This window comes from Parathielavia appendiculata (assembly GCF_033297405.1).
Source record: "Parathielavia appendiculata strain CBS 731.68 unplaced genomic scaffold N657scaffold_5, whole genome shotgun sequence".
NCBI classification, from domain to species: Eukaryota; Fungi; Ascomycota; class Sordariomycetes; order Sordariales; family Chaetomiaceae; genus Parathielavia; species Parathielavia appendiculata.
The window spans coordinates 102298-125040 of record NW_026944224.1 but is presented as its reverse complement, the minus strand read 5'-3'; the positions used below and the strand labels follow the sequence as shown (position 1 = coordinate 125040).

Genomic DNA, 22743 nt, shown 5'->3' with positions numbered 1-22743 from the left:
ATCCGGCCAGCCGTTCCCTGAACTGGCGTGTCTTGACTGCTTGGACAATTGACGGCGGCGGATCCATCATGATGGCATCTGCTGGCTCTGCTGAAGAAGTAGAGAATATTCCCTGGGGATCTCAGGGACGATCGAACGGCTGAACGCCCCTCACGTGGTCTAAGGCAACGAGACGCTAAGAGAAGGGAGGAGGTGCATCTACAACCTAAGAGACTTTGACTGCGTGGCCTTTGGGACCGGAGGGTCGACTGGTATCCTGGGATTCTCGAGGAGCCTGACTTCTCTTTGGACTCTGGCGGTCATGCTCAAGGTAGGCAGCTGAGGTGAGCTTGTGATATGGCGATGTAACAGTCAGTAGCTTGTCGCTTTTGAGTTTTAGGGCCGATGTTTGGTAGGGCAGTAGACCCTCCGAAACGCCCCCGGTCGTGGCCCGGTGCAAATTGCCTAATAGGGCCCAAGCCCGGCTCCACCCCGGCCAGCCCGACCAGGATCCGGAGCCCGGCCTCTGCTCCGGTCGCGTTCCGAGTCCGGCCTCCAAATATGCGGCCATGAACGACGGCCCTTTTCGTCATTCAACAAATGGCGTGCCTAACAGCAGAACCTGACTAGGAAGAGGCAAACCATCTCACCGTGGGAAGCAGGATCATCAGCGTTTACGACGTCCATGACAAACGCAGCGAAGCCTCTACCAAACACTGGAAGAGCGTCATGGACGCCCGGTGGTGCGGAGCTACAGCACTACACGGGTACGTTTCGGACTGGGCTCAGACGTCGGCCATGTTCGATGTCACCTCGCTCGTTCCAGAACTGGCCCTATGTCGGCCAGCTCCGAGGGGAAACTGCAGGTAAACAGAACGAAGTGACCAAGTAGGCATGGGTTTAGGATATAACATGGCCATCAACACCGGCTCAATTCTGCTTAGCTCCCAGTCCCTCTGCTTATCCAGATCACCCTTCATCCAATTCCACTCAGATAGCCACCACCCTGAACCTCCAATATGGGCTGCCTCTGCTGTCTCTTCAAGTCCATCACCAAGAAGCACAAAAAAACCACGGGCAATATCCCGCCCCGAGTCCTGGGCCCCCAACCTGTCCAACCGCCTGGTGCCTACTACCAACGGCAGTCTCAGAACCCCCAGAAGGTGCCCAGCAGCGGCACGCCCTTTGACCCCAGGACTGCCGCCAATGCCGCCATGGCGCAAGCGGGAGCTTGTAAGTTGATCCAATGCGGTTGTTATCCATGAATGAGAATTGCGGGCTAATCAATGTGCGCCTTTGTTTGTGTGCTAGTCTTAGGCAAGGAACCGGCAACAAGTACGTCGAAAAGAGGACAACCTTGGCGGAACTAGTACGTTGCGAGTCAGAAGCAGCACCATGATAGGTATCCTGAGGAATCTGAGAGAGGTAAGGACGAGTCTCGTGCTGACGGTAATAGCAGCTGGGGCGTATTAAAGAGGTGCCTGAGGGCAGAGAGATTAGGTGTTTCTGGCAGGGCGGCTGTATGTTGTTGTTTGTTAAGCTCTATTGCTTTCTGTTGTGATCAAGTTTTCAAAAGGCTGTTCTGGGTGTTGCTCCTTCAATGGATGAGATTGCTCCAAATCATGACAAGCCAATTCAATCAATTCAATACATCGGCCGTGATACATCGACGGAGCCTCTGGCACCCAATGCCCAAATGTGGCAATGCCATACCCCTCCCATCATATGTTTATCTCGTTGCACGCATCGTTTGAATGCTCGCATTACATGCCAAACATCGACTCCCAACACCCAATATCCCGCTGAAAATCCAACTCAGATGGTCCCAACTCCATCTATGCATATGCGAGCAATGTTCAGATCAGTAACAAAAGTCAGCGGAAATATTCAACAAGGAGCCGAGTCCAAGCATGCGGCAAAACAGCACTCCCATGCCAGTCCATGGGCTAGCCCATACCATCCAGACCAAAACACTACAATCATCAAAACCTCTCCCCAACCCCATTTACGCATCATCAGCAAAAACCTGATACGCCATAACCATAATCCACAACAAGAAAATCGCCCCGACCAGCCCAAAAGCAAACACAGCCTGCCAGCTCTGACAGATGCCCCTCTGCTGCAGCCATGCCAGCGTCTCCAGGTTCTGTCCCTTCGGCAGCGGGTTGGCACCAAACACAAACAAGTTGCAGTTGGAGCTGACCGAGCCCTCAGGCCCCCACAGCTGGATGGATATGACGATCAAGCCGACGAGCCACAGGACAAAGAGTATAAACCCGCCAATCATGACGATACTCGGCAGCAGGCGGCGTTGGAATATGAGCCATAGCAGCAGGAGGATGAAGGACACCGTCAGGGCCGAGACGGTTATGTAGTAGGGGAAGTACCTGGCGGGTGTCGCTTAGCTCTCGTCTGCCTGCCAAGGAAGGTGAGAAGAAAGTGGAAAACGAACCATGGTATTGGCAGGAGGAGGACCTGCTGGATCTGGATAAAGGTGGAAAACACGCCGATGATGAGGCACGACGCGATAAGCATGACGAGGATCCAGACGTTGAGCTGGACGGCCGGCCAGTGGTATTTGTGCACGCGCTCGACTACGCGGCGCTCGTAGACGAGCGAGCCGCTAGTCACGGTAGACGCCATGGCGGCGGTGTTGGTATGGATTCGCTATGCGGCCGGTCGGGAGGCGAGGACGACGAAATTCGATGTCCGGCGGTCCGACGGGGTTCGAGATCGACTCCGGCGCGTACTATCAGCGACTCGTCCGCGTTGTCGAGCTGAGAGCGAAGGGGACTTGTCTGAAGTACCTCACGGCCGTCCCGATCCGCTGCACCGATCCGGCTGCGACACAATGCCTTTGTGTCTTTGCTGCAGGACACAAGATCCTCGAAGGGCGAGCGAAACGCAAGCCCAACCACGAAGACAAGGTCAAGACAAGATATTTTCTGAATATTCTCAAACTCCCCGACAACCAAACATTTGCGGTGAGGCGAGAGCCTCGCCTGGTCGCACACGGAGCGGGCGCCACGTCGATGTCGGTGGGGAGCCGGACGGGAGGTTGGGCGTTCGGCTTGGTTGTTTTGTCGTCCCCACAGTTGGTGGAGTCAGGCCAAGTCGATGTTGGGATTTCGTTCCTGGGGTCGTCGTCGAGTCTGGACTACAAAACCGGCCGGTCGGGATGCTGGCGACCTGATAAAGAGGGCATTGAGCGAGAGAATGGAAGTCAGTTACGGCGCGAAAGAAAGCGAGCAGATGCGATGGGATGCGACACACGCGGAAGCGTTGGTTCCTCGAAGATCTCCGTGCCGTACCCGCCGCCGACACCAAAAGCTGCGCAGCGGGAGCTAAAAGAGGCTTGGCGAGACAGGGGTCGGTGGTTGGGTTCGGTCAGTGCTGAGGCTAGGAACCCAAGATGCGCAGACACAATGCAAAAGCGAACGAACAACAGGTGGTTCATCCTCAAGCACCCCTACAATTTCGGCCTCTCATCCAAGGCCCTGTTCGTCGTTCCTGCATCTGTCAGGCAGGTAGGGTGTGGGGCTTGCCATCTTGGGTCGCTGGTTGACACCCGCCACCTGCATTTCAACACTCAGGTCATGGCATAATGACAGAAAGTATGAAATGGAACGGCTCCACATTTTCCAAACAAAACGGCCCTTCTATCAAGCACTAAGTGAACCGTGAATCAGCATGAGAAACATTGCCGCACATATCCGAAACCGTCCAATCCACCAATGGCGCCATGGAATGTATGCCCGCCGACAGATCTACCTAATATGAACAAAACCATGCCAGAATCCGCTGCCCGACTTTCATTTATTCACAGTAGGCTCTCGCCTAGTGCGCATCGCACGAGGGAGCATCCAGCCCGCACAGTCTCGTGCGCGCCAATATCGTTCTCAGGCGCCAGCCGCGGGTTAACCTCGACGAGGTCGACGGCGATCAAGCTGCCAGTCTGGTGCACGACCTCGCAGATGTAGTCGCCCTCTCGCAGCGTCAGACCGCCGCGCACTGGGGTGCCGGTCGAAGGAGCCCACATGGGGTCGAGGGCGTCGACGTCGAATGACAGGTGAATGGGCGTGTCACTGCCGATGTGGGCAAGCGCCATCTCCATGACGCGACCGATGCCATGCCTGTTCAGAATCGTCAGCGGCAGTCCTAATTCCTTCCCACTCGTCGAGGGCGGGGAGAGCCCTACTTGTCAATGTCAAACATGCTAAACGCCTTGATCCCATTCTCCCTCAGGATCCGCTTCTCCCCGGCGTCCACATCCCGCAGCCCGATATACACCAACTTCTTGACGCTAATCCGGTGCTCGTCCTTCAACCACCCAAAAAACTCCTCCTTCTCCTCCCGCGCGAGCCCTGTCAAGAAGCTGACCGGCATGCCATGAATATTCCCGCTGCCGCTCGTCTCGGGGGTGTTGATATCGGCGTGCGCATCGACCCAAATGACCGCGATCTCCCTGCCCAGCCGTTCCCTGATCGCCTTGGCGCTGCCCGCGATGGTACCGATCGCGACGCTATGATCCCCGCCCAGGGTCAGCACCAACCGTCCCTCGCGCGCCTGCGCATACACCTGGTCGGCGATCTTCCTCGTCACAGCCGACACCGCGCGGGGATTCTTCATTCCGCGGTGAGGCGGATCCTGCGCGGGGACGAGGTCGGTGTAGTTGTGCACGGCGTCGTGACCGTGCAGGTTGTACCCGAGCTCATCGCGCAGCTGGTCCAGCAGACCCGACTCGATGAGGGCGGTGGGGGCGGCGTCGACGCCGGGTTTGCCTTGCCCGCCCGAGAAGCCGACGGCGACGATACCGAGGTCTTCCGGGTGGGCCAGGAACTTGGACTGGATCATGGACGTGTTGAGCTTGCCGAAGAATCGCGAAGTGGAGGTGCCCGAGGCGGAACCTGGCGCGCTGTTATCGCCGATGTAGTCGTCGAGGCGGGAGGGGGACATAGGGATCGCAGCGTATGATGTCAGGAAGGGTATGCAAGGGGTCGTTCGTCGTCTAAGGGATGCGCGGGCGGGATCTTGCTGCCGAGATCAAAGGACTGTCAGAACCACAACTCCGGGAAAGCAACAAAAAAAAGAAAACATCAAGCAAAAAAGTGACTGCGGAGGCCCCATCCATGATCTTATCTCGTCGCTGAGCTGGGATTCCAGCTCGCAGGGCACAAGCCAAACAGTGGAGCCTGGGAGATCTTCGATAGCGTCAAGATTCGATGGAGACAAGAGCCCAAACTGGTGGTGGGGCTGCCGCCTCCCTGGGTCGAAACAGAAGTCAGAAACACACACCTTTGTTGGCGGGGCCGCTGACTTTGAGACGCGCGATATAGGGCGGGAGAAGCGCGTCAACCAACTCGAGTGGCCGAGGTAAGGCGATGAGATTAATCGGCGAACAAAGGTCGTCACGGTGTGTTTAAAAGAGTAAGGAGGACAACGAGGTTCTGTTGCCTTCGCGAAATACGGGATTTAAAGGTAGATCGATATCAACGGCAAGACAAAACCCGAAATCGAAGATAAGCTCCGGGTCTCACCATTATTATATCTCCCAACAACGGCGAAACGTAATCGGTTCGACGCCGCCAAGGACCTCACCCGGTACCGGTCCTTTTCTCCCTTTCACATCCCTGATTGTGCTTGACGCCGACAAATGGCTCACGTGGAGATTTTGGTTCAGTGGTCACAGCCTCGGAGCGACTGCCGTTAAGTTATAAGTGCGATTGCAGTTAACGGCAGGCGTTTCGGTAGAGCGGGTATTGACGGTAAGCCCCGGCCCACCGTATTCGCAGCAGCCAGTCAGTGTCGTCCGCTTTCTTCCGCCATCCTTCTTTACCGCCCCAGACTGCTCTGGCTGGCCGCTGGACCATGGCCACGGGATCCGTTTTCAGGTAAGAGCTTTGTGTCGAATCCAGCAGAGAGACGCGGCGAGGATTTCGGTGGCCGGGCGGTGTCACGGGCTGTGCTTGTGACGGACGGATTCCGAGAAATCCCTCAGTGCCAAGCTTGGAAACGACCACAATCAAGCCGTCGAAGAGACTTCCAGTTTCAAGTTGCTTATGCACCACGGCACAACGGTTTTGCGACGCCGGAAGCGGACTACATCTTCCATCAACTAACCTAAGCCACTTATGCAGGAACGGTTGAACCCTCCGAACATTATGCCCGTGCCGTCCTGCCGCCCTTATCGGCTGCCCCACCATTTCGGACCGAGACGACCCTTATCGCAACTCAGCCGACGGAGTTATGCCATTCCGCGCCGACGAACGACATGATCCATCGCAAGCACTCATCTCAGGACTCGCATCACGTCCTCTCAGGACAGCCACGCCTCGACACTAAGATGACTATCACATCAAATCCCCAACCCATCCCATCACCGCCCTCCCATCATCCGCCACCCTCGCATACTCAAGCAACAGCCTGAGCAGATAAACAAGCATATCCTCCCTCCTCAACACCCTCCCAGCCCACTCCCTCCCGTCCATGGCGATTTTCTCCGCAACCTCGTCCCTTCCCCGCACCCCAGTCTTCTCGTTGCCGACAAAATACTCGAGGATCGCCCACCAGTCGCCGAACCGGCTGTCCATCGGCACAAAGTGCTTCCATGCCACGAGCCTTGCGTCGTGCCACTCGCGCCAGAGCGTCGCTTTGATCGGCAGCGAGGTGGACCGGAGGAAGCCGAGGTAGCGGCCGCTGAAGGAGTTGCCGTCGATATCTGGGAGGTATTTATGCGTGAACTGGGAGGACATGGGGAGGGGTGGGGTGGTGGAGAAGTATGGGGTGACGTAGTGGCATTCGTCCTCTTGTTCTTCTGATGCTGGGTTGGAGGAGTCGGAGTCGGGTCGAGAACAGAAGAGGTCGGTGAAGGATATGTTTGTTGTGGAGGCGATCCAGGCGGCGAGGTCGTAGTCGTTGGAGCCGTCGCTCTGGGCGGAGAGGGCGTATCGCTTGTCAGGGAGGGCAAAGTTCAGTGGTGGTGAAGAAGAAGAGGCCAGTTGCAGCTGGCTGGCGTTGTTCATGGCGACAAAGCGGTGGCGCTGGAAGGAGCGCCAGTTAGTTAGGCGATTGAGGCCGCCTGTTGCGACGCCGCGCCAGATAGCAGTTGGAGATTTAGAGGACCAGGAGATGGAGGCACCCTCGGCGCCCGTGAAACGATCTTCCTCGTTCCAGTACATTGGTGCGGGCAGCAGGATGTCGTTGTTGACGGCCAGCTTGGAGCCCCCGAAGAGTGGGAGGAGAGACTTGGTGGCTGAGACGCTGAGAGGCTCTACGAAGATGCCTTCGAGAGCCTGTAAGTCGGCTTGGTGGCAGAAGTCGGTGCCGAGCGTGTAGTTGACCACGTACCCATCGTCCATGTGCGCCAGGTCGAAGCTACTCGCCATAGAGGGTGTCCGGTCAAAGCCGGTGATGACGGGAGCTTGGCGGGCTGGGCTGTCGGGCGCGCAACCGCGGCGGGCGATGAGCCAGTAGTGCTCTGCAAAGATGGTCAGCGAATGCTCTCCTGTTGAGATGCAAGGTGAGCCTATACTCTCATGCTCCCATTCCGGCGAGTTCCCTTCATCCAGCAAGTCGTTCTTACGGGGCGACAGCTTGCCGAACTCAGACAGTGCCCTTTTCGGGTCCACCATCCCCCTCGTCTTTGCGGCTTTCTTCATCTTCTTGCCGATATCCTCCCACGGTACTACCATCCTCGGCTCGTCCATGGCGTTCAGCGCAAGCTCCATATCTGGGAGAAAGTGCTCTATACTTCGAATCATTTCGAGCCAGATCTGCGTCCAGAACCAGTCACTTCCCGTTGACGCCTTGTGGTCGCGGATCTCGATGCGCATCTCAAACTGACGGGCGTCCCTGCGAATCTTGGCAGGGTCGACGGCCCAGAAAGGCTCCAGATCGTGATAGATCTGGTCCCAGAACTCTTCGACGATGATCGCATTATTTTCTTGAGCCGCAAACTCGTACCATTTGTCGAAGCCTGGCGGCGGGTGTCTGCCTCTGCGCTTGCGGTAGGCGGCGGCTGTGTCCGGGAGGGTGTGGGTTGCCTTTGCGATTTTGTTTGCGAAGTCGATCTCGGCCGCCTTGATCAGCCTGTCAATGGGGTGTTCGTGCGTTCCATATCTGCGGCTCCACGCTGCTGAGAAGAGTAGCGGTCCCAATTGCGACAGGTAGGTCGGTTCGTCCAGGATGTAGAAGGTCACGGTCAGGAGGAGCGCCGGAATGAGGTAGCGAAGGACAGACGACGGTCGACGAGGGAACACCATTGTTGTCAAAAGTTCATTGCCGAACTGAAAGTGGTTGGCGGTTGATGACTCTGTTTGAGTTGCAGGTCAATGTCCCAGCATTAAGATAAGGCATGAAGTAGGCCAGTCGTTGCACAGAGGCTGCAGCGGATGTCAATAACCATTCCGTTATGTTGCTTTGTTGCCTGGATGGTTGCGGTGAGAGCGGTAAGTCGGTCAAAGAGCGGATCGAAGCTGAAACCCACACAGGTTGCCCCAGTTACAGTCTCATCATGTCGAGGAAGGAGAGTAGACGGTGGGAATCGAGAGAGAGAGAGGAGAGCGTGGGAGGACGGCGAGAATGACCAAGTTGTACAGTGAAACAAGAAAACAACAAGTGAGGTTCGCTGATCGTCTTAACCGCAGCGTTAAAGCTGCAGTCTCCCAGTTTGTGCCGTTGTACAGAAACGGAAGGCGTACCTGAAGCTCAGGTTCCACGCATGGCGGTTGCATGAAGTTGCACTCGCTAATTTCGACTTGTATTTGCAGGGCTTTTCGGCTACCACTGTGAGTGGTTCGGCGTGAGTCACCGACCTCCAAAACATCACTATATCACTGTCTCCGTTGTTGAGCCTCAAGTTTGCCGCTTGCGCAACAATTCCAGCGACCATTGTTACTTTACAAGTAGTTACTCCTGTAACACACAAGTATCGCCGCCACCACCAAGCGCCATGGCTGCACGCAACTTCCCGAGGTTCCGGAATTTGCCTACGGAGCTACGATTGCAGATCTGGTCGTCCTGCATACCTGACCCGCGAGTCGTCGAGATGGACTTTCCAGTATCGAGCTTTCATAACATTATTCCGGCCGACCCTCCCCGAGAGCTGTGGTCGTCGCCGGCTGGTCGGGCCCCACTGGTATCTCACGTCCGTCAGTGCCGGCTTTTTGCTTCCATTCGAGCCCAAGAGGTCAAAACCCTCCTGGCCGAGCATCTCTACGGGTATCGACCATGAAGTCTTAAGGTACTTCAGCCCGCACCGTCTCTACTACGTAGTCGGTCATGGTCGAGATCCACAGCTCGGCCGAGGAGGCCGCGCAGGCCGGGGTGTTTGGCGTCCTGGGCGAGGAGCCTATCCGGCTTGGTAATCCGAGGGACACGGCAATGATTGCCAAGTTTCGGGACGTCTGGACACGCCACCAATCCGGGTCACCTTCGGACCAGGAGCGAGACGTGTCCGAGTTCTTCACCGCGATCGACGACGCCGACGCAATACTGCGCACGCGTCGAGCGGTGGCGCCAAAACCTGGACAAAGTTTGGTTGTGGCTAAAGGGCGAGGACCTGAACGTCCCATGGGCGACTCGCCAGGAATTCTGGCCAAACTGGGGAACTGTCAATCTGGCCGAGGATAGGGATCCGGATGGGAATCACATTTTGATTCCCGAGGGTTGGTGGGTCGACTGGAATTGCCGAGAGCTCAACAGGCAGCATCCGTGGGTCCAGACGCAGTTGACGCTGATGCCGCGCTTTGAGCCGGCCGTGATGTTCCGCCACTGAGTTGGATGGTGTGGCCAGAGTGTGCCTGTGAAGGATGGGTGGCTGGTGCCTGGGGATCCAGGGGGCGCATTCAGGGACATCGCGACCCGGCTTGTTACATAGGCAAAAATGGCTGCTGCAGGGACGCCGGTGAGATGAAGGCGAGCCGCAATGATTCAGCCAATGGCCCGGCGACACGCAGATCAGTTACCCTTTGAATTCCTTCGAACAACCATGAACACGCTCGCGCTGTTGAACCGATCTATACCCCGGCGTCGATGTACACCGCTATCTTACGTATAATACAGTACATAAACGCCAAATACGATGCAACCAGTCATGCAACATTGTCGTCCACACTCGTTAATATCCGTACACTCACTCAAACGCAGCCGCCGACTTATTCCCCAGCATACCAGACTCGCCAACGTCCTCATGAGGCTCCTCCACGGTCCGGCACACCAGCTCCGAGTAGTGGGGCCGGAAAGGCCATTTCATCCACTGCTCAATGATATCGATCAACTGCCTCTGATTCAACGCCCGCGCCGTGAGCTCACCATGGCCGGGCAGCGGCGACCCGCCCAGTCGGGGGTCCGTTAGACTCGGACAGTGGGGGATGATGCCGTCGCTGGCGCCCGCGGCGACGGTGTCGAGAGAGTGGGAAAGCGGATCGACGCCGCGCTGGACGAGGCCGCGCAGCATCAGGTCAAACGTGTCGCCGCCGCGGGTCGAGTTGGGGCCGATGTCGCGCAGCACGGGCGCGGCGGCCTTGGGCTGGATGTCGAGCAGCGCGCAGGGGACGGGCGGGTAGAACTCGTCGGGGCGCACCCGCAGGGGCTCGACGTAGCGCCGGTCCCAGTTAAGCACGGGCGGGTCCTGGTGCAGCAGGTGCCAGTTGTCGCGGTGCAGGTTGACCTCGCCACGCATGCCCCGCTCCGTGGCGCTGACCTTGTCGCTCCACGCTTGGCCGCGCTTGAAGACTTCTTCTAGCTTTCCCTTGTCGTCGCCGGCGTCCACGTAGGCATGGTGGATGGCTTCGCGCTCACGGAGCAGGTCGCCGATGAAGACGTCGCGCTTTTCCGTGTAAGTTTTCTTATACCGTAGGTTCCGGAGTTGTACGTATTCTTTCGATCCTTCTTCAAACTCCCCCCTGGCGTAGGCGGCCTCCATCTTCTCCAATGCTGCCTGTGAAGCTCGGTGGACCCTGTGCTTGGCGCCAGACGCCACTTCGCCGTCAGCGTTAAGGGATTCCTGATAGTCCAGCAAATGCTCCGGTTCTCGTCCGGGTGGCAGGACAAATCCGTGCTCGCGCATACGCTGGAGAGCTTTTCTTATGCTCTCTGTCTCGAGTCTGTCGTCGCGGGCCGCTATAAAAATCTGCTTCGCGTTTTCAAGGCCGGCGCCAGCGATTTCGCAGACGTAATCGGTCGACAGTTCTGCCTCGATCGCCAGTCTCTTTCTCCGCTGTGCGCTGCGCGGCAGTATCGAGACCTTCTCGCCGTCCTCCATCCATATGAGCATGCGCACCAGGCCGTATTTCTGGAATAGCGCCCCAGGGCGGATCGACGAAATGAGTTGAAATATGACCAGCGCGACGACGCTGTCAAAGCTTCGAAACCTGCGCCTCGGGGACATGGCCAGGTTCATGGAGACAAGAAGCGTGTCGTTTCGCGGCGGTGTCTCTTCGGGCTTGAACTTGCGCTCGACTTGGAGAGGAAGCACCGTCGGGTTCAATACCTTGTTGAGCTCCTCCCAGACTATACCCGACTCCGGGACCAACTTGGTGCCGGGCCGCTCGAGAAGTGGTTCGAGGAAGGGCTTGTAGAAGTCGGCGTCGGGTTCCATCAACATGTGGGTGCGCGGCTGGACGGCATTGTGGAGCTTCTGGCTCCAAATGCCTGTGCCGGGGAAGATGTCAACCAGGTCGCAGCCTTTGTGCCGGGCCAGGGTCGGTTTGATGTAGTTGATGACATCGTCACACAGCTTTTCGCTGACGATGTTGACGCGATATTTGTCGTTGTTCTTCCCCTTTTTCCGATTGCGCAAACCAAAAAAGGCGCCGCCCAGAGCATCGATTTTGGCTATCGTTTCCTCTTCCTTGGTCGTTTCGGGGTTGGTCGTCACCCGTTTCGTCTGTCGGGTCGAGGTGCGGAGCGTGGCCTGCTGTGCAAAGACGCAGCGCGTGGCGCGCGAGAGAACCGTGGCGCGCACATGACTGCGGATCGCGTACATGAGGAAGGGGCGCAAAGGACCGAAGGCGCAACCCAGCATGCAAGTTTGCTTTTAAGTGTTTTGGTCATTCGGCAAAAGTTCCAAGTCCTTTTTTGCCAGCCGTGACCGCTTGGCTCTGTTAATCATCCGTATTGCCTTAGATTATCGGCGCGGGTTAGGGTTGGTTGATGAACCTGAAATGTCAACAGAACGTCAACTTGCATCAGCTTTTTCGTCTGAACGCGCGCCTCTCGCCACGTTAGTGAGCACCTTGCAACACCTCTGACCACTCTATAATCAACTTCCCATCCACCATTTTCAAAGCCCACCATTCGAGCTTAGTGGTGGGCTGGCAGGTCGCCAGGTGCCTTACCTTCGGTGAGGCACACTGTTCGACTCCGGAGTAAAACCCCCCGGGCGACGCTCCGGTGATTTTGTACCCGACCATCTCCTTGCCGGTGACGACCGGCGAGGGCGGTTGGTCGGTGAGCTTATTTTTAGTTATAGGGTTTGGTTTCGACAAAGTGCCCGGTTGTCAGTTTCACAAAATCACACATGCAGCCAGAATCGCCAATAAATATGTAACCACTTCCAACCCCCGCAAAACCGAACAGCACCACATGGAATTAATGCTAAAAGATATGTGCAACATATCCATGTAATTATCTTAAACTATGGACTTAGTTTCTATATTGTATACATTCTTTCTTTGGTTGTGCGTCCGTTGTTAGAGGGTGCAACTCGGGGAAACCGTATCTCCATACGTTTTTACACATAACGTTAAACGGAGTGCACAAGAGTTCTGCAACGGCACCTTAGACATCACCAATTTTGTATTTTACCAGCCCCTTTACCTTTCAGTCAACCCTCTACACAGCCAAACTGATACTACCAACAATCCCTCCACTTCCGACTTCCCGGTCCGCCATCATCCCCCCCTCATCAACGGACTCAGCAGCCGCCCATCAACATCAACCAGCGGCGGCGTCAACCATTCAGGTAACCTACATCTGGGCGTCCGGGGCACTGGCCCCCTCCCCTGGCCACTTTCCCTCCGCACTATCATCTCCGCTGGAACTCCCCACGACCGCGGCCACCCCAACAGGCGTAACCGGCTCCCCCCACCTCACTCCACGTTCACACCCTACCGCCTCCAGTCCCGCTCCCCCACAGCCAACCGCGCCACCTTCCTTAGCACCCTCTCCAACCTGAAACGCGCCCCATACACGGGACTTAACAACCGCGCAACCCCAATCCTTATCACCCCTGCATCCGATGATGTGGGCAAAGCATGCCTCGCGATGATGACAGCCGGATCATGCGTCCCCAACAACGAGGTCCACCTCTTCCACAGCCGAAAATTATTCGCCTTCATCACGGCGAGCAGCTCGCGCTGCGGGAGGAAGTACCGGAAACGGCGGGGCGAGAGGAGGTGGAAGAGGAGGTGGGAGACGGCGTAGTACAGGAAGGGGTACGAGGACATGATTAGGTGGCGCTGGGACGGGGCTGTTATTGTTGGTGGGTGATACCATTCGGTTGTCACTGGCACTGTTGTTGTTGTTAGGTCGAAGTTCAGGTTGGCGGTGGGCTTGCGGCGGTGGGCGGCGCCGTGACAAAGGGATTCGAAGTCGCGCATGTTGAGGTAGGTTAGACAGGCGCGGAGGAGGGCGTAGTGGGTGATGTCGAGGAAGTCGGCGGTGGGGAGAGAGGCGGGGATGGACGGGTTGCCTACGGCCAGGCAGGCGAAGCCCCGGCCGGAGAGGAAGAAGGTGCGGACGGAGGAGTGAATGGGGTGGACGCGTTGGAGGCCGAGGGGCTCGTTGGCGGTAGGTTGGTGACAATTGTCGGCTCTGAGCTCGAGGAGGCCGATGGACCGGGCCCGGAGCCAGCGATGGAACTGGTAGGGCGTGTCGGAAGTGATCTCTGAGTTGCGCAGCTGGCGGAGCTCTCGCATGGAGAAGGGCGCTCCGATGTCGAACGCCATGAGTGGGCCGAGGTCTTGGTAGACGGCGAACGGGTTAGGCTCGGTGAGCCGGACGGCGAGGAATAGGTCGTTGAGACGCATCGGTTCGGCTGCGAGCATCACCCATTGGAAGAGGATCAGTGATTCGGCTCTCTCTCGGTTGTTGAAGGTGGAGAGCATCCACTCGTACAGGCCGTGGAGATCGCCGGGGACCTCATCTAAGGTATATTCGATCATCTCTTGGGTAGCCCCTTCAATGATGGCGGCGTTCAAGACATTGACGACTATCTCAGCCCACAAAAAGACGCCCGCCGACTTCTGCGCAATGTGCATCGCGGTCCGGTCCCGCTCCTCCCACTCAGCCACCAAGTTCAGGTTGACATAGCGCAGGATATCACCGGCGTTGCGCAGGTGCATGGGCTTGCTTATCACGTTCTCTTCTTCGAGAATCTCGGGATGGTGACTGCTCGCAAGGCATATGCTAAAGTCCGAGTTGTGCGCCAGTTGCCCCAGTCGGCTGAGCAGCTCATGCACGTACCCAGTGCAGGCATCGTCGCCAACTTCAAGAAAGATGAAGGTCCTTCTCGCGGGCGTTTCGATCCTCTGGTTGATGTAATAATCGGCAAAGAAAGACACGATCTGGGTATCATCAAATGTCCGCGGGACGCTCGGCAGCTTGTTGTACAACGCTAGGAGTGCTTTGCGGAGGTGAGCATCTTGGGGGAACAGCTGGGCGAGAAGGCTGCGGTAGATCGCGACCGGGCTCCCTTCTCTGCTTGCCGGAAAGGTCCCAGGGGTCACATCATCGGCCTCGTCGCTGCTCCAGATGAATGACGCGCCGGCTGGGCCCCACTGCTTCTCGAGTCGTCTCCGGAGTGACCGGAGGAGGACGGTCTTACCGCATCCAGGTCCTCCCCTGATCCACAATATCTTGCGCTTGTTCGAACCGCTGCGGCTGTGCCATGCCTGAAAGTCGGGCATATCGTATAGCCAAAGGCAAGTCCCTGGATATATCGAAGGCGGGTGTGTCTCGGGAGAGGCAGGATTTGGTGAGACGAGAGCGGCAAGACACTCTATGATCTGTCAGCTTGGCCACCCCGGGAACGACCTAAAAGCTCACCTTTCTCCTTCACGTTCAACACATGGCGCTGCCAGATATCAGCTATGGCCGGTCCCCGCAGTCAGGGAGCATACAGGGAGCATACTCTATGTTCTTCCACCGTGATAAATGCGGCCAAAGTCCTAGCCAAGGCGCGGTACCCTGGGTTTTCCGCGGAGACGAACTTGCAAATGCTGTCATGCAGCGCACATATGGTCTCAGCACCCTCCCTCGGGTCTCCAATGAAGCTCGCAAGACGCCGTATTGTCTGTCCCCATCAGCAACTGCCAACCGCCCTACTCGTAGCTAGGACGACTCACCGTTTCCGCCCTGAGCTCCGGATACCGGTGATTCGGAATGACCGACTCCTGGAACGTCTTAACCCTGAAGTTGTAGCTGTTCCACAAACGCACAAACGTCTGTCTCGCCAGCTCCGCCTCGACGCTGTTCGCGCCGCACAGTTCCTGTAGCGCGGGATCGTCTGGGTCGACCAGCATAGTGACACTCGCCATGATACGGATAGCGTCCCCCAGATTGCACTGTTCGGTGCCCCGGTGGGGGCTGCCGAGGAAGACGACGGCGGCCGTCGAGAGCAAGATCTCCTTCAGGGGGCCGTCGCGTTCGGCTTCGGATAGGCGGAGGACCTGCCAATGTAAGAGAAAGAGAGACATCGTACTTTGGGTGTGTCAGTTACCTCCTTGACCAGCACACCTCCGGTGGAGTGGGCGACGAAGACAATCGGCCGGGCTCTTGCACCCAACACGGCGCGGGTGCTGGCGAGTTCAACGAGCAGTTCCCCGGCATGAGCGAAGATGTCGCCCTGGAGAGGGATTGGCTTCTTATCCGCCACGAGAGTCTGATAGCCCCAGGTGAAGATTCTTGCGTTGGGACATGATGCCGGGAGGAAGTCGAGCGGCCAGTACCAGTCAACTTCCCGGAATCTGGCACCCTGGCGGATCGGCTCAGCCACACCGGCGAGGTTTGACCTGGATGGCGACTTGACTGAAGCCTTCCTCACGAAACTCTTCGCTCCGCCCGACGAACCTGGTTTGGCGGGTTCAACATAGGGGCCAAGGTTGACTCGCGATGAGGACCTGGCCGCGTTTTTCCATAGCAGTGTCCGGGACCTGTTCAAGGGGTGCTGCTCTTTAGCGAGCAGGGGTTCCGAGTTTGATCGTCGCAGCGGTTGTGACGGCCAAATCTTCGTCAACCTTCTCTTGATCCCGGGGGTTCGTATGGTAGGCTTGAGCGACGTTGGAGTTCGGCCTACGCCGTCGCACTTCCATGATCGCACTGGATGCCCGCCAACTCCATGCACAAGCAGGATACTGTCAACCCCATGGTCAGCGCAGACATCGGCGAACACAAGGATCATCGTACTCACTCAACAATTGGGTCAGACGGCCAGTCGGGCTCGTACAAGAGCGTCAGACCCGCCGACTTGATGTCTTCCTCGCGCACCTTCATTGTACTGCTGTCCAAGTAGTAGCATCACTCTGCATCCATGCAGACGCCGTGATATTGCAGGGTAGCGTCAAAGGACCATGGACATGGCACAAGCACCAGTTTTGAGCTACGACTGGTTTCATGTTGGCAAGGTATGACATGGGAAAATGCGGCGCAGCTGGGAAGCGTCAGAGGCGGATTCATGACCCCCTCGACCAGGCCGGCCTAGCTTCGTGGCCACTTATCGCTGGTAATATTATTAGGAAAAGGCTGCCGTGCCGCGATCCGTTACGGGAGACTTCACTGTACTAAGTACTTTGTGGAAGGCCGTTGGCCTTCGCCAATGTTTGCTCCACGTTGTTTTGCCTGTAGTCCTGGACACGGGCCGACGGAGGCCAACCTGAGCTGTGCCGTGCATTGCCTCTTTCAGACCAGCAAATCCGGCCGCAATAACCGAATCGGCTGTTTCGCTGCGTCGGGGGGAGGCGCTCCAGTAGCTTTGCGCCGTCGATTTGAAGGCCCGAGAGTTCTCAGAATATTGCATTGATCTTGACGTCTGACGAGACAATGCAGCCGGGATGCTTGACATCACATCAAAGCATGGTTGCAGAGTACAGAAAGCTCTGAACCGAGAAACACGGCACAACACCAATGCATGTTTCGAAATTTTAGAAAAGAGAATAGTGAAAAAAAAAACCGAATGTTGGATGGCACTGAGATTCCGAGGATAGGGAGGATTGCTGCGGTTCGATTTGAGAGTCATGGGTCTGATGCCATGAGCATGAGACTTACTTCAAAGGGAAACCCGATCTTATGGCGATCCGATGCCCCTGACGATCCTTGAGCTCTGGTAATGCCCTCTAAACTGTCAATGTAGCTTGCGAGCTCGAGGTGCTGGCCGCTACTGAATGCGCTGATGCGGCGTGAAACTCTGGGCTTTCGCCCGGCAGAAAGGAAAGACATCTCAGGATGATATCTTGGGGCGATGTGAAGGCCCGGATGAGTAAATGGGCAATTGGTATTCAACTGCCATAGGGATGGAGTTCCCAAAATGTGGATTGGCAACGAAATCCCGGATTTGGTGCCCCGGCCGTTCATACTTCGCGCCCGGACAGCGGAAATCCTAGGGTTTTGGGGCCTGCTTCTTCCAAAGCTCAGAGGCTCCAAGGCATCTTCTGGCAAGTCTCAAACAAACCAGTTCAGGAGCCTGCACAGTCATCTGCCGTGCGCGAAAGCTCTGTCCATTCACTGTTGCGTCGTTTGTCCACGGGCTGTGAGATGAGGGCGACATTCTCCGCTGGCCAACCAAAACAGAGGACAAGGACGAAACGGGTAAGAAGAGAGCGGTGGAAGACCTCATCTCCAGTGGCCCGGGCATTTCCCGCGGGCACATGATGCCAATCGGGTTAGTGCCACTGCCGCAGCTCGCATAGCGGCTGAGGCGTGGAGACGTGAAGGGCCTGCTCATCTCGATGTCTGGTCCGAGGTTGAAGAAGTAGTCGATAGTAGGAAACTCGTGGAGAGGGTACGGTGCCCAGGTCTCCTCACTTTCAAGAGCCCCACCCGCTGCCGACACAAATGTGGGGCACAATTCAACTCTGTGCCACCGCTCCGAGACACCCGGCTGGTCCTAAACACCCAAACACCACAGACCTCAGGGTATTCAAGATGGCGCCATGGGCGCGTATCCTCTGGGCATACTGGCTGATGATTGAAGTAAAAACACTTGTTCAAGTGACCCCGCCATCCAAATGCCAGACGCTGACTCTTGATCTGTTTCCAGGATAAACTCGTCGACCAAGTAAGCTTCCCCAGATACTGTCGTCGCCACCTAGCGCTGGCCTAACCGGTGCGCATCGACAGCTTCTCCGAAGTCCCACTTTCCATCAAGGAGTCCGCCGAGTCCACCGCACCGTTCAAGATATTCGATATGGGCGGAACCCGCACGAGCCGCTGCGACAGGGCGAGGCAACAGGTACGAGCCACCCAGCCGCCGACGCTGCCCGATTGACACTGACGTGTCCCTAGCCGAGCCTAATAAAGGACAGGGTTTTCTGAAGTACTTCATCGAAGAACTCCGGAATCAGGCGCGCGGGAAACCAACCGAGCCTCCCCCGACCAAAACGCCACCGAGGGACTGAATCGGCGAAGACTATTTTGGTATACATATTGCGAGGGTTTCGTTTCATGATAAGCATGGCGTACGGCGTATCTGATTTGCATAGCGTGCTTTTCTAGTTAAAAAAAAATACAAACGTATTTGTGTTCTGGTCTACAACTTCGCTCCGGTGGCTGCAGATATCATGGGTGTCTCCGATCAACATGGCACACTGTTGCTCTGTTGGTTGCAAGTTCCATAATCAGAACCTCTTGATCTACAACGCCTCCCTGTTGGAGCGATATGTCCATCTTTCCGTTGCACAGCCCGGGGTCGGCAAATAGAGAAAACCCAGGGTCAACTTAGCACCCGTCTCCCTTCCAGAGATTGGGGGCCACCTTCTGGTGGGGGCTAAGTCCAGGTGGACCGTTGAAGCAACAGGAATGGTGCGACATATCTGACGATTACAGAGTACCTTTTGACTTAGAAGGAAGTGGCATCGTTAAGTTTCAAGCACCTTAACAAAGCGGCGGCGCATTTGGGGGCCATTTCACGGAGACTTTGTAAAGGCGGCCAGCTCTCTGATGGCAAATTCCGAATGGCCCAACTGTCGTTCTCAGTCTCAACGGGGGAGTTAACTACCTATATAAGGAGTCTTCCTCAACGCCCTTCGAAAGAAACATTCCTCTCCCCAGAGTCAATCAGCCGACGACTTCTTTTCAGAGTCCATTCGAATTAGCTACTACTGTCCGCCCTTATTCCACAACACTCCAGCGTCTCTCCAACATGCGTTTCGTTTCCACGATTGTTGCCGCGTTCCTGTCCCTGGCGGCCGGCTCTCATGCCTGGGCGCAGGATGATAGAGGCGTCTGGATTGCGAATAACCAGTTCTACGATATCAGGGGCGGTGAGTGGCCCGTTGATGCAGCCATGCTACCAATGCAAAATAAAGCCGACCAACTTCTGAACTAACTTTATGTACTATCAATCAGCGTGGGTTCATGAATCTTGCACTCACATGAACACCCTGGATGTCCTCCAGCCGGGCGAGTTCTGCGCCTTTTGGATCGATGGCGCTGGGAGGAAGTACGAGGGCCGTACGTACTAAGCTGCCCAATTGCGTCGGTAAGGGCTGCTTTATATCGTTATACTAACACGAAACCTGCGGTAGGTTGCAATAAGGATATTCCCGGCCAGACTCTCTGCCTCCCTTAAGCTAGAGCGATAAAGAACAAGGGGTGTGATTATCTGGGAGTAATGGGGCATGGTTACATTGTCAAATGCGTAAGAACCCGGGCTGGTGTCATGGGGATATGGGCTTATGAGGGTCAGGACATAATTGAGAGCTTTGTGGTTGTGTAACATGGGTTCAAAGTGGCCATCCAACATGACTTTTGATTCCAAGTACGGTTAAGTACAGTAGCTAATTCGGGACATGTCACCCTTCTCGCGCGGCTAATATGTCGACGTGACTTACTGGATCCATTAACATGATACTCATCTGGTGTCCCCAACGGGCCGCGGTATGGAGAGCCGTTTCTCCATTGCCTGGCAGTTTAGTCCTGACGTCGGCGCCATTGTCCAGGAGAGCTTCGTCCGCTTCGAGATGCCCGTCTGCAGCTGCCGAACGGAGTGGGATTTTCCCGCTTTTCCCTCCCCGTATCTCGGCGCCGTACTTCAGAAATAGTAACGCTGCCTCCGTCTGACTGTTTTCTGCTGCGATAACCAGCAAATCACCCAGCCCGTTTGAAGTCCACAGCCCCCGCCTCCAAAAACCTTCGCAGACTGCGACAAGTTCACTTCGAGGCGACGTCGATGACTTCGTGGAGCTCGAAGGCGTGCCAAAGACACCGCTAGGCGGGTCTTTGTATTCGCTCCTGTAGAAGCGTTTTGATTGTACTGACACAATCTCAAGCTCCTCCTCTGCCCTGCGGCGCGCGTGGTCATTCATGGGAATCTGTTGGAATATCTACGCCAGAGTGAGGTCCTCGCAGGAGGACCCGGGTGAGGGCAGGTTTATTACAGGGGTAGTAGTCACGTGGTCTAGGACCTCGAGGACCACTACTGCGGCTGCAAGATTCGCACCCCCTTATTCAGAAAAGAATAAGAGCATCCAACTGAACCACCACTTTAGCACGTCCCTCTCAAGGAGAGGGTATTTGCCCTGTGTTTCTAATGTATCGCGATACCTGGTATTTCCTACAGAATCTCTCCACGAGCGCTCTTCCCCGCCGAGCGTGGCCAGGTGCTCAGGCTCAAGCGCTGCAGTCGTGACTCCACCGAATCCTGTTGTACGCCGCCTGCTTGAGCGCAGCCGGTCCGCGAGACTTCCGCGATAGTGGCTGCTGGCAACTAAGTTTTGTTATGGAGGAGCGTCTGCTCAAGGACATGAGGTACGAGCGGTTTCTCAGTCTCGCGACTTTCGTTATCCCATCCAGCTCCCAAGATTCTCTCGGGTGGATACTCAGGACGCTGTTCCCAACACCGCCATGTGCCAGATTCCACACATCGTCTTTCAGACCTTCCCACCATCTTCTCAACCTCGCTGAACTCGTCAGGAACATAATGCTGATTGAGAAGGCCAGAATTGCCAGAGCCGTGACGATGAATACCCACAATGGTGCTGTGTTGCCAAGAGGCTCGATTTGCATGCTGAAGTAGGAGCTCGGGAGACTGAGCGGCACGAAAATGAAGCCCAAATAGGAATAGGACAGCCACTTCAAGTCCCTGGCCTCTCGCATTGACACGCGCGCTTCTTGAAGCGACTTCTTGCTCACTTGCGGCCTGAAGCACTGACCACTGGCGCTCTTCAACTTTCCCAGATCGCCGGCGAAGTGCTCCAGATCGGCGATGAGATGCTCCGAAGTGGATGCGTTGTTTGCACGCCGCCAGGGGTTGGTTTGGTTGAGACGTCTCACATTCTCCAGCGACGTGTTGATATAGCGCATATGGTTTGACGTATTCTCTGGCGCGTCTCCTGACCATGTCGCGATGTGCGGCACCGCCGTATGCCGCAGACGTGTTGGCATGCGGCTCGTAGAAGACGCTCCATTCGCGGCGAAGTACAGTAGTTCGATGTGGCATGCAGCGGCTCCAAGAAACGGTCCCACGTACAGCCACACCAAAAGCTCAGGGTTAGCAAAGATGTCCTGGCGATGCTCCTCAATGAGAGCGCGGACAGTGGACTCGATGGCTGCCGCTATGGCCTCCGTGGATGAGCGCATAACCTGGGAAACTGCTGGGGTGAGGGGATTGAAATCGATCCCAAGACAGTCATCCTCCGTCGCAAGCATAGCAACTGTTGGAAAGGTTAGTTAACAAGCTCTTTCGTCACAGAGACTCGATCGATTGATTCTTACCGGTCCACGTTGAATCCTCCGAGGCGTTGAATTGGGACCTGATCTCTTCCCAGGCATGACAATTGCGGTGACATGGTTCGATTGGTCTATCGCAGGTCGGAGCTCTGTTATGTTTGTCGAGGTCCACCCCCCTGGGTAGAAGTCCTGCTGATTCAGTCTCAGCGTTCGAGGAGGGCGGTTTAAGTGCTCATTCTGTTCCAGATATCGCAACATCAGACATGGGACCAGACCAAGACTTCCAAAACGTGGCTCAGCACTTGGGGTTCTGGAAGGAAGGACTGATGGTTACGGATCGGATGGGTATCGGGTCCGCCGGCGGTGAGTGCCCTTGTGTGATGAGCGGTGCATTTGCTCCCTCGGATAGTGCCAACAAGTCTCTTTCAGGGGTGTCCAGAGTTTCTGTCGATGAACTTACTGTCACAGAGTGAAAGGAAACACGATCGCAACAAAGACTCTGCGTACTCTTTTCCTTGCATTCACCCACACCGCTGATGCTCGTGACGAAGACGAGCCTAACTTGTGTGGTTGGTTTTCGTTTTGTGAGTGCGTCTCGAAAGGCGTCCAGGTTCCCGCTCCTGGCAAACGAGGAGTGAGCTCGTCCTAGCAGGACCGGTCGAGGCAGGTATCGGAAAAAAAAAACGCTTGTGGCCTTGGAGGTATTGACCGAACCAGCCGTAACGCGGGTGTTTGTTTGCTCCACCTCTTTGAGCCAACAAAATTATCGTTTTGGGGGATTTCCCATTAGAAAGCTCAACTTCCGAACGGGAATCGCTATCTTGCGGATGCTTCCAAGGATACCATAGGGCGTCACCCGGCATCTATGAAAATACACGC

The 22743-nt window shown here is 56.2% G+C and overlaps 11 protein-coding genes across 11 annotated transcripts; 4 read left to right on the top strand and 7 right to left on the bottom strand.

Annotated features, from left to right (window-relative positions):
- Positions 1 to 998: 998 nt before the first annotated feature.
- N657DRAFT_680148 (uncharacterized protein) lies at positions 999 to 1452 on the top strand (the record flags this gene model as incomplete). The annotated part of the gene is made up of 3 exons (XM_062796252.1): positions 999 to 1212; positions 1297 to 1314; positions 1439 to 1452. The coding sequence occupies 3 exons, from the start codon at positions 999 to 1001 to the stop codon at positions 1450 to 1452; spliced, it is 246 nt and encodes an 81-aa protein (XP_062647877.1).
- Positions 1453 to 1984: 532 nt separating this feature from the next.
- Positions 1985 to 2622, bottom strand: N657DRAFT_633257 (uncharacterized protein; the record flags this gene model as incomplete). Its single annotated transcript, XM_062791201.1, has 2 exons — positions 1985 to 2366; positions 2432 to 2622. 2 exons carry the CDS (start codon positions 2620 to 2622, stop codon positions 1985 to 1987), a joined length of 573 nt encoding a protein of 190 aa, XP_062647876.1.
- Positions 2623 to 3113: 491 nt separating this feature from the next.
- N657DRAFT_644301 (uncharacterized protein) lies at positions 3114 to 3436 on the bottom strand (the record flags this gene model as incomplete). Its single annotated transcript, XM_062792735.1, has 2 exons — positions 3114 to 3168; positions 3253 to 3436. The coding sequence occupies 2 exons, from the start codon at positions 3434 to 3436 to the stop codon at positions 3137 to 3139; spliced, it is 216 nt and encodes a 71-aa protein (XP_062647875.1). The 3' UTR covers positions 3114 to 3136.
- Positions 3437 to 3569: 133 nt separating this feature from the next.
- On the bottom strand, positions 3570 to 5274 carry N657DRAFT_644300 (Ureohydrolase). The gene is made up of 2 exons (XM_062792734.1): positions 4178 to 5274; positions 3570 to 4112 (listed from the first exon to the last, which is right to left on the bottom strand). The coding sequence occupies exons 1-2, from the start codon at positions 4933 to 4935 to the stop codon at positions 3800 to 3802; spliced, it is 1071 nt and encodes a 356-aa protein (XP_062647874.1). The 5' UTR covers positions 4936 to 5274; the 3' UTR covers positions 3570 to 3799.
- A 1055-nt stretch (positions 5275 to 6329) lies between these two features.
- Positions 6330 to 8671, bottom strand: N657DRAFT_663256 (glycosyltransferase family 90 protein; the record flags this gene model as incomplete). Its single annotated transcript, XM_062795169.1, has 2 exons — positions 7511 to 8671; positions 6330 to 7456 (listed from the first exon to the last, which is right to left on the bottom strand). The coding sequence occupies exons 1-2, from the start codon at positions 8238 to 8240 to the stop codon at positions 6330 to 6332; spliced, it is 1857 nt and encodes a 618-aa protein (XP_062647873.1). The 5' UTR covers positions 8241 to 8671.
- Positions 8672 to 8847: 176 nt separating this feature from the next.
- On the top strand, positions 8848 to 9647 carry N657DRAFT_644297 (uncharacterized protein). Its single transcript, XM_062792733.1, has one exon. The coding sequence runs from the start codon at positions 9259 to 9261 to the stop codon at positions 9607 to 9609; it is 351 nt and encodes a 116-aa protein (XP_062647872.1). The 5' UTR covers positions 8848 to 9258; the 3' UTR covers positions 9610 to 9647.
- Positions 9648 to 10111: 464 nt separating this feature from the next.
- Positions 10112 to 16473, bottom strand: N657DRAFT_571848 (S-adenosyl-L-methionine-dependent methyltransferase; the record flags this gene model as incomplete). The annotated part of the gene is made up of 7 exons (XM_062788841.1): positions 10112 to 12013; positions 13116 to 14980; positions 15028 to 15055; positions 15113 to 15274; positions 15327 to 15650; positions 15743 to 16334; positions 16391 to 16473. 7 exons carry the CDS (start codon positions 16471 to 16473, stop codon positions 10112 to 10114), a joined length of 4956 nt encoding a protein of 1651 aa, XP_062647871.1.
- Positions 16474 to 17522: 1049 nt separating this feature from the next.
- On the bottom strand, positions 17523 to 18101 carry N657DRAFT_376696 (uncharacterized protein). The gene has a single exon (XM_062787090.1). It carries the CDS (start codon positions 17918 to 17920, stop codon positions 17576 to 17578), a length of 345 nt encoding a protein of 114 aa, XP_062647870.1. The 5' UTR covers positions 17921 to 18101; the 3' UTR covers positions 17523 to 17575.
- N657DRAFT_594630 (uncharacterized protein) lies at positions 17918 to 18569 on the top strand (the record flags this gene model as incomplete). Its single annotated transcript, XM_062789958.1, has 4 exons — positions 17918 to 18168; positions 18236 to 18253; positions 18316 to 18427; positions 18481 to 18569. Coding segments are annotated over exons 1-4 (357 nt in total), but the record flags the coding sequence as incomplete, so codon positions are not given.
- A 618-nt stretch (positions 18570 to 19187) lies between these two features.
- N657DRAFT_594627 (uncharacterized protein) lies at positions 19188 to 19955 on the top strand. Its single transcript, XM_062789957.1, has 3 exons — positions 19188 to 19457; positions 19543 to 19647; positions 19722 to 19955. Exons 1-3 carry the CDS (start codon positions 19337 to 19339, stop codon positions 19763 to 19765), a joined length of 270 nt encoding a protein of 89 aa, XP_062647868.1. The 5' UTR covers positions 19188 to 19336; the 3' UTR covers positions 19766 to 19955.
- Positions 19956 to 20805: 850 nt separating this feature from the next.
- N657DRAFT_671156 (uncharacterized protein) lies at positions 20806 to 22101 on the bottom strand (the record flags this gene model as incomplete). Its single annotated transcript, XM_062795583.1, has 2 exons — positions 21910 to 22101; positions 20806 to 21848 (listed from the first exon to the last, which is right to left on the bottom strand). Exon 2 carries the CDS (start codon positions 21841 to 21843, stop codon positions 20806 to 20808), a length of 1038 nt encoding a protein of 345 aa, XP_062647867.1. The 5' UTR covers positions 21844 to 21848; positions 21910 to 22101.
- Positions 22102 to 22743: the final 642 nt, after the last annotated feature.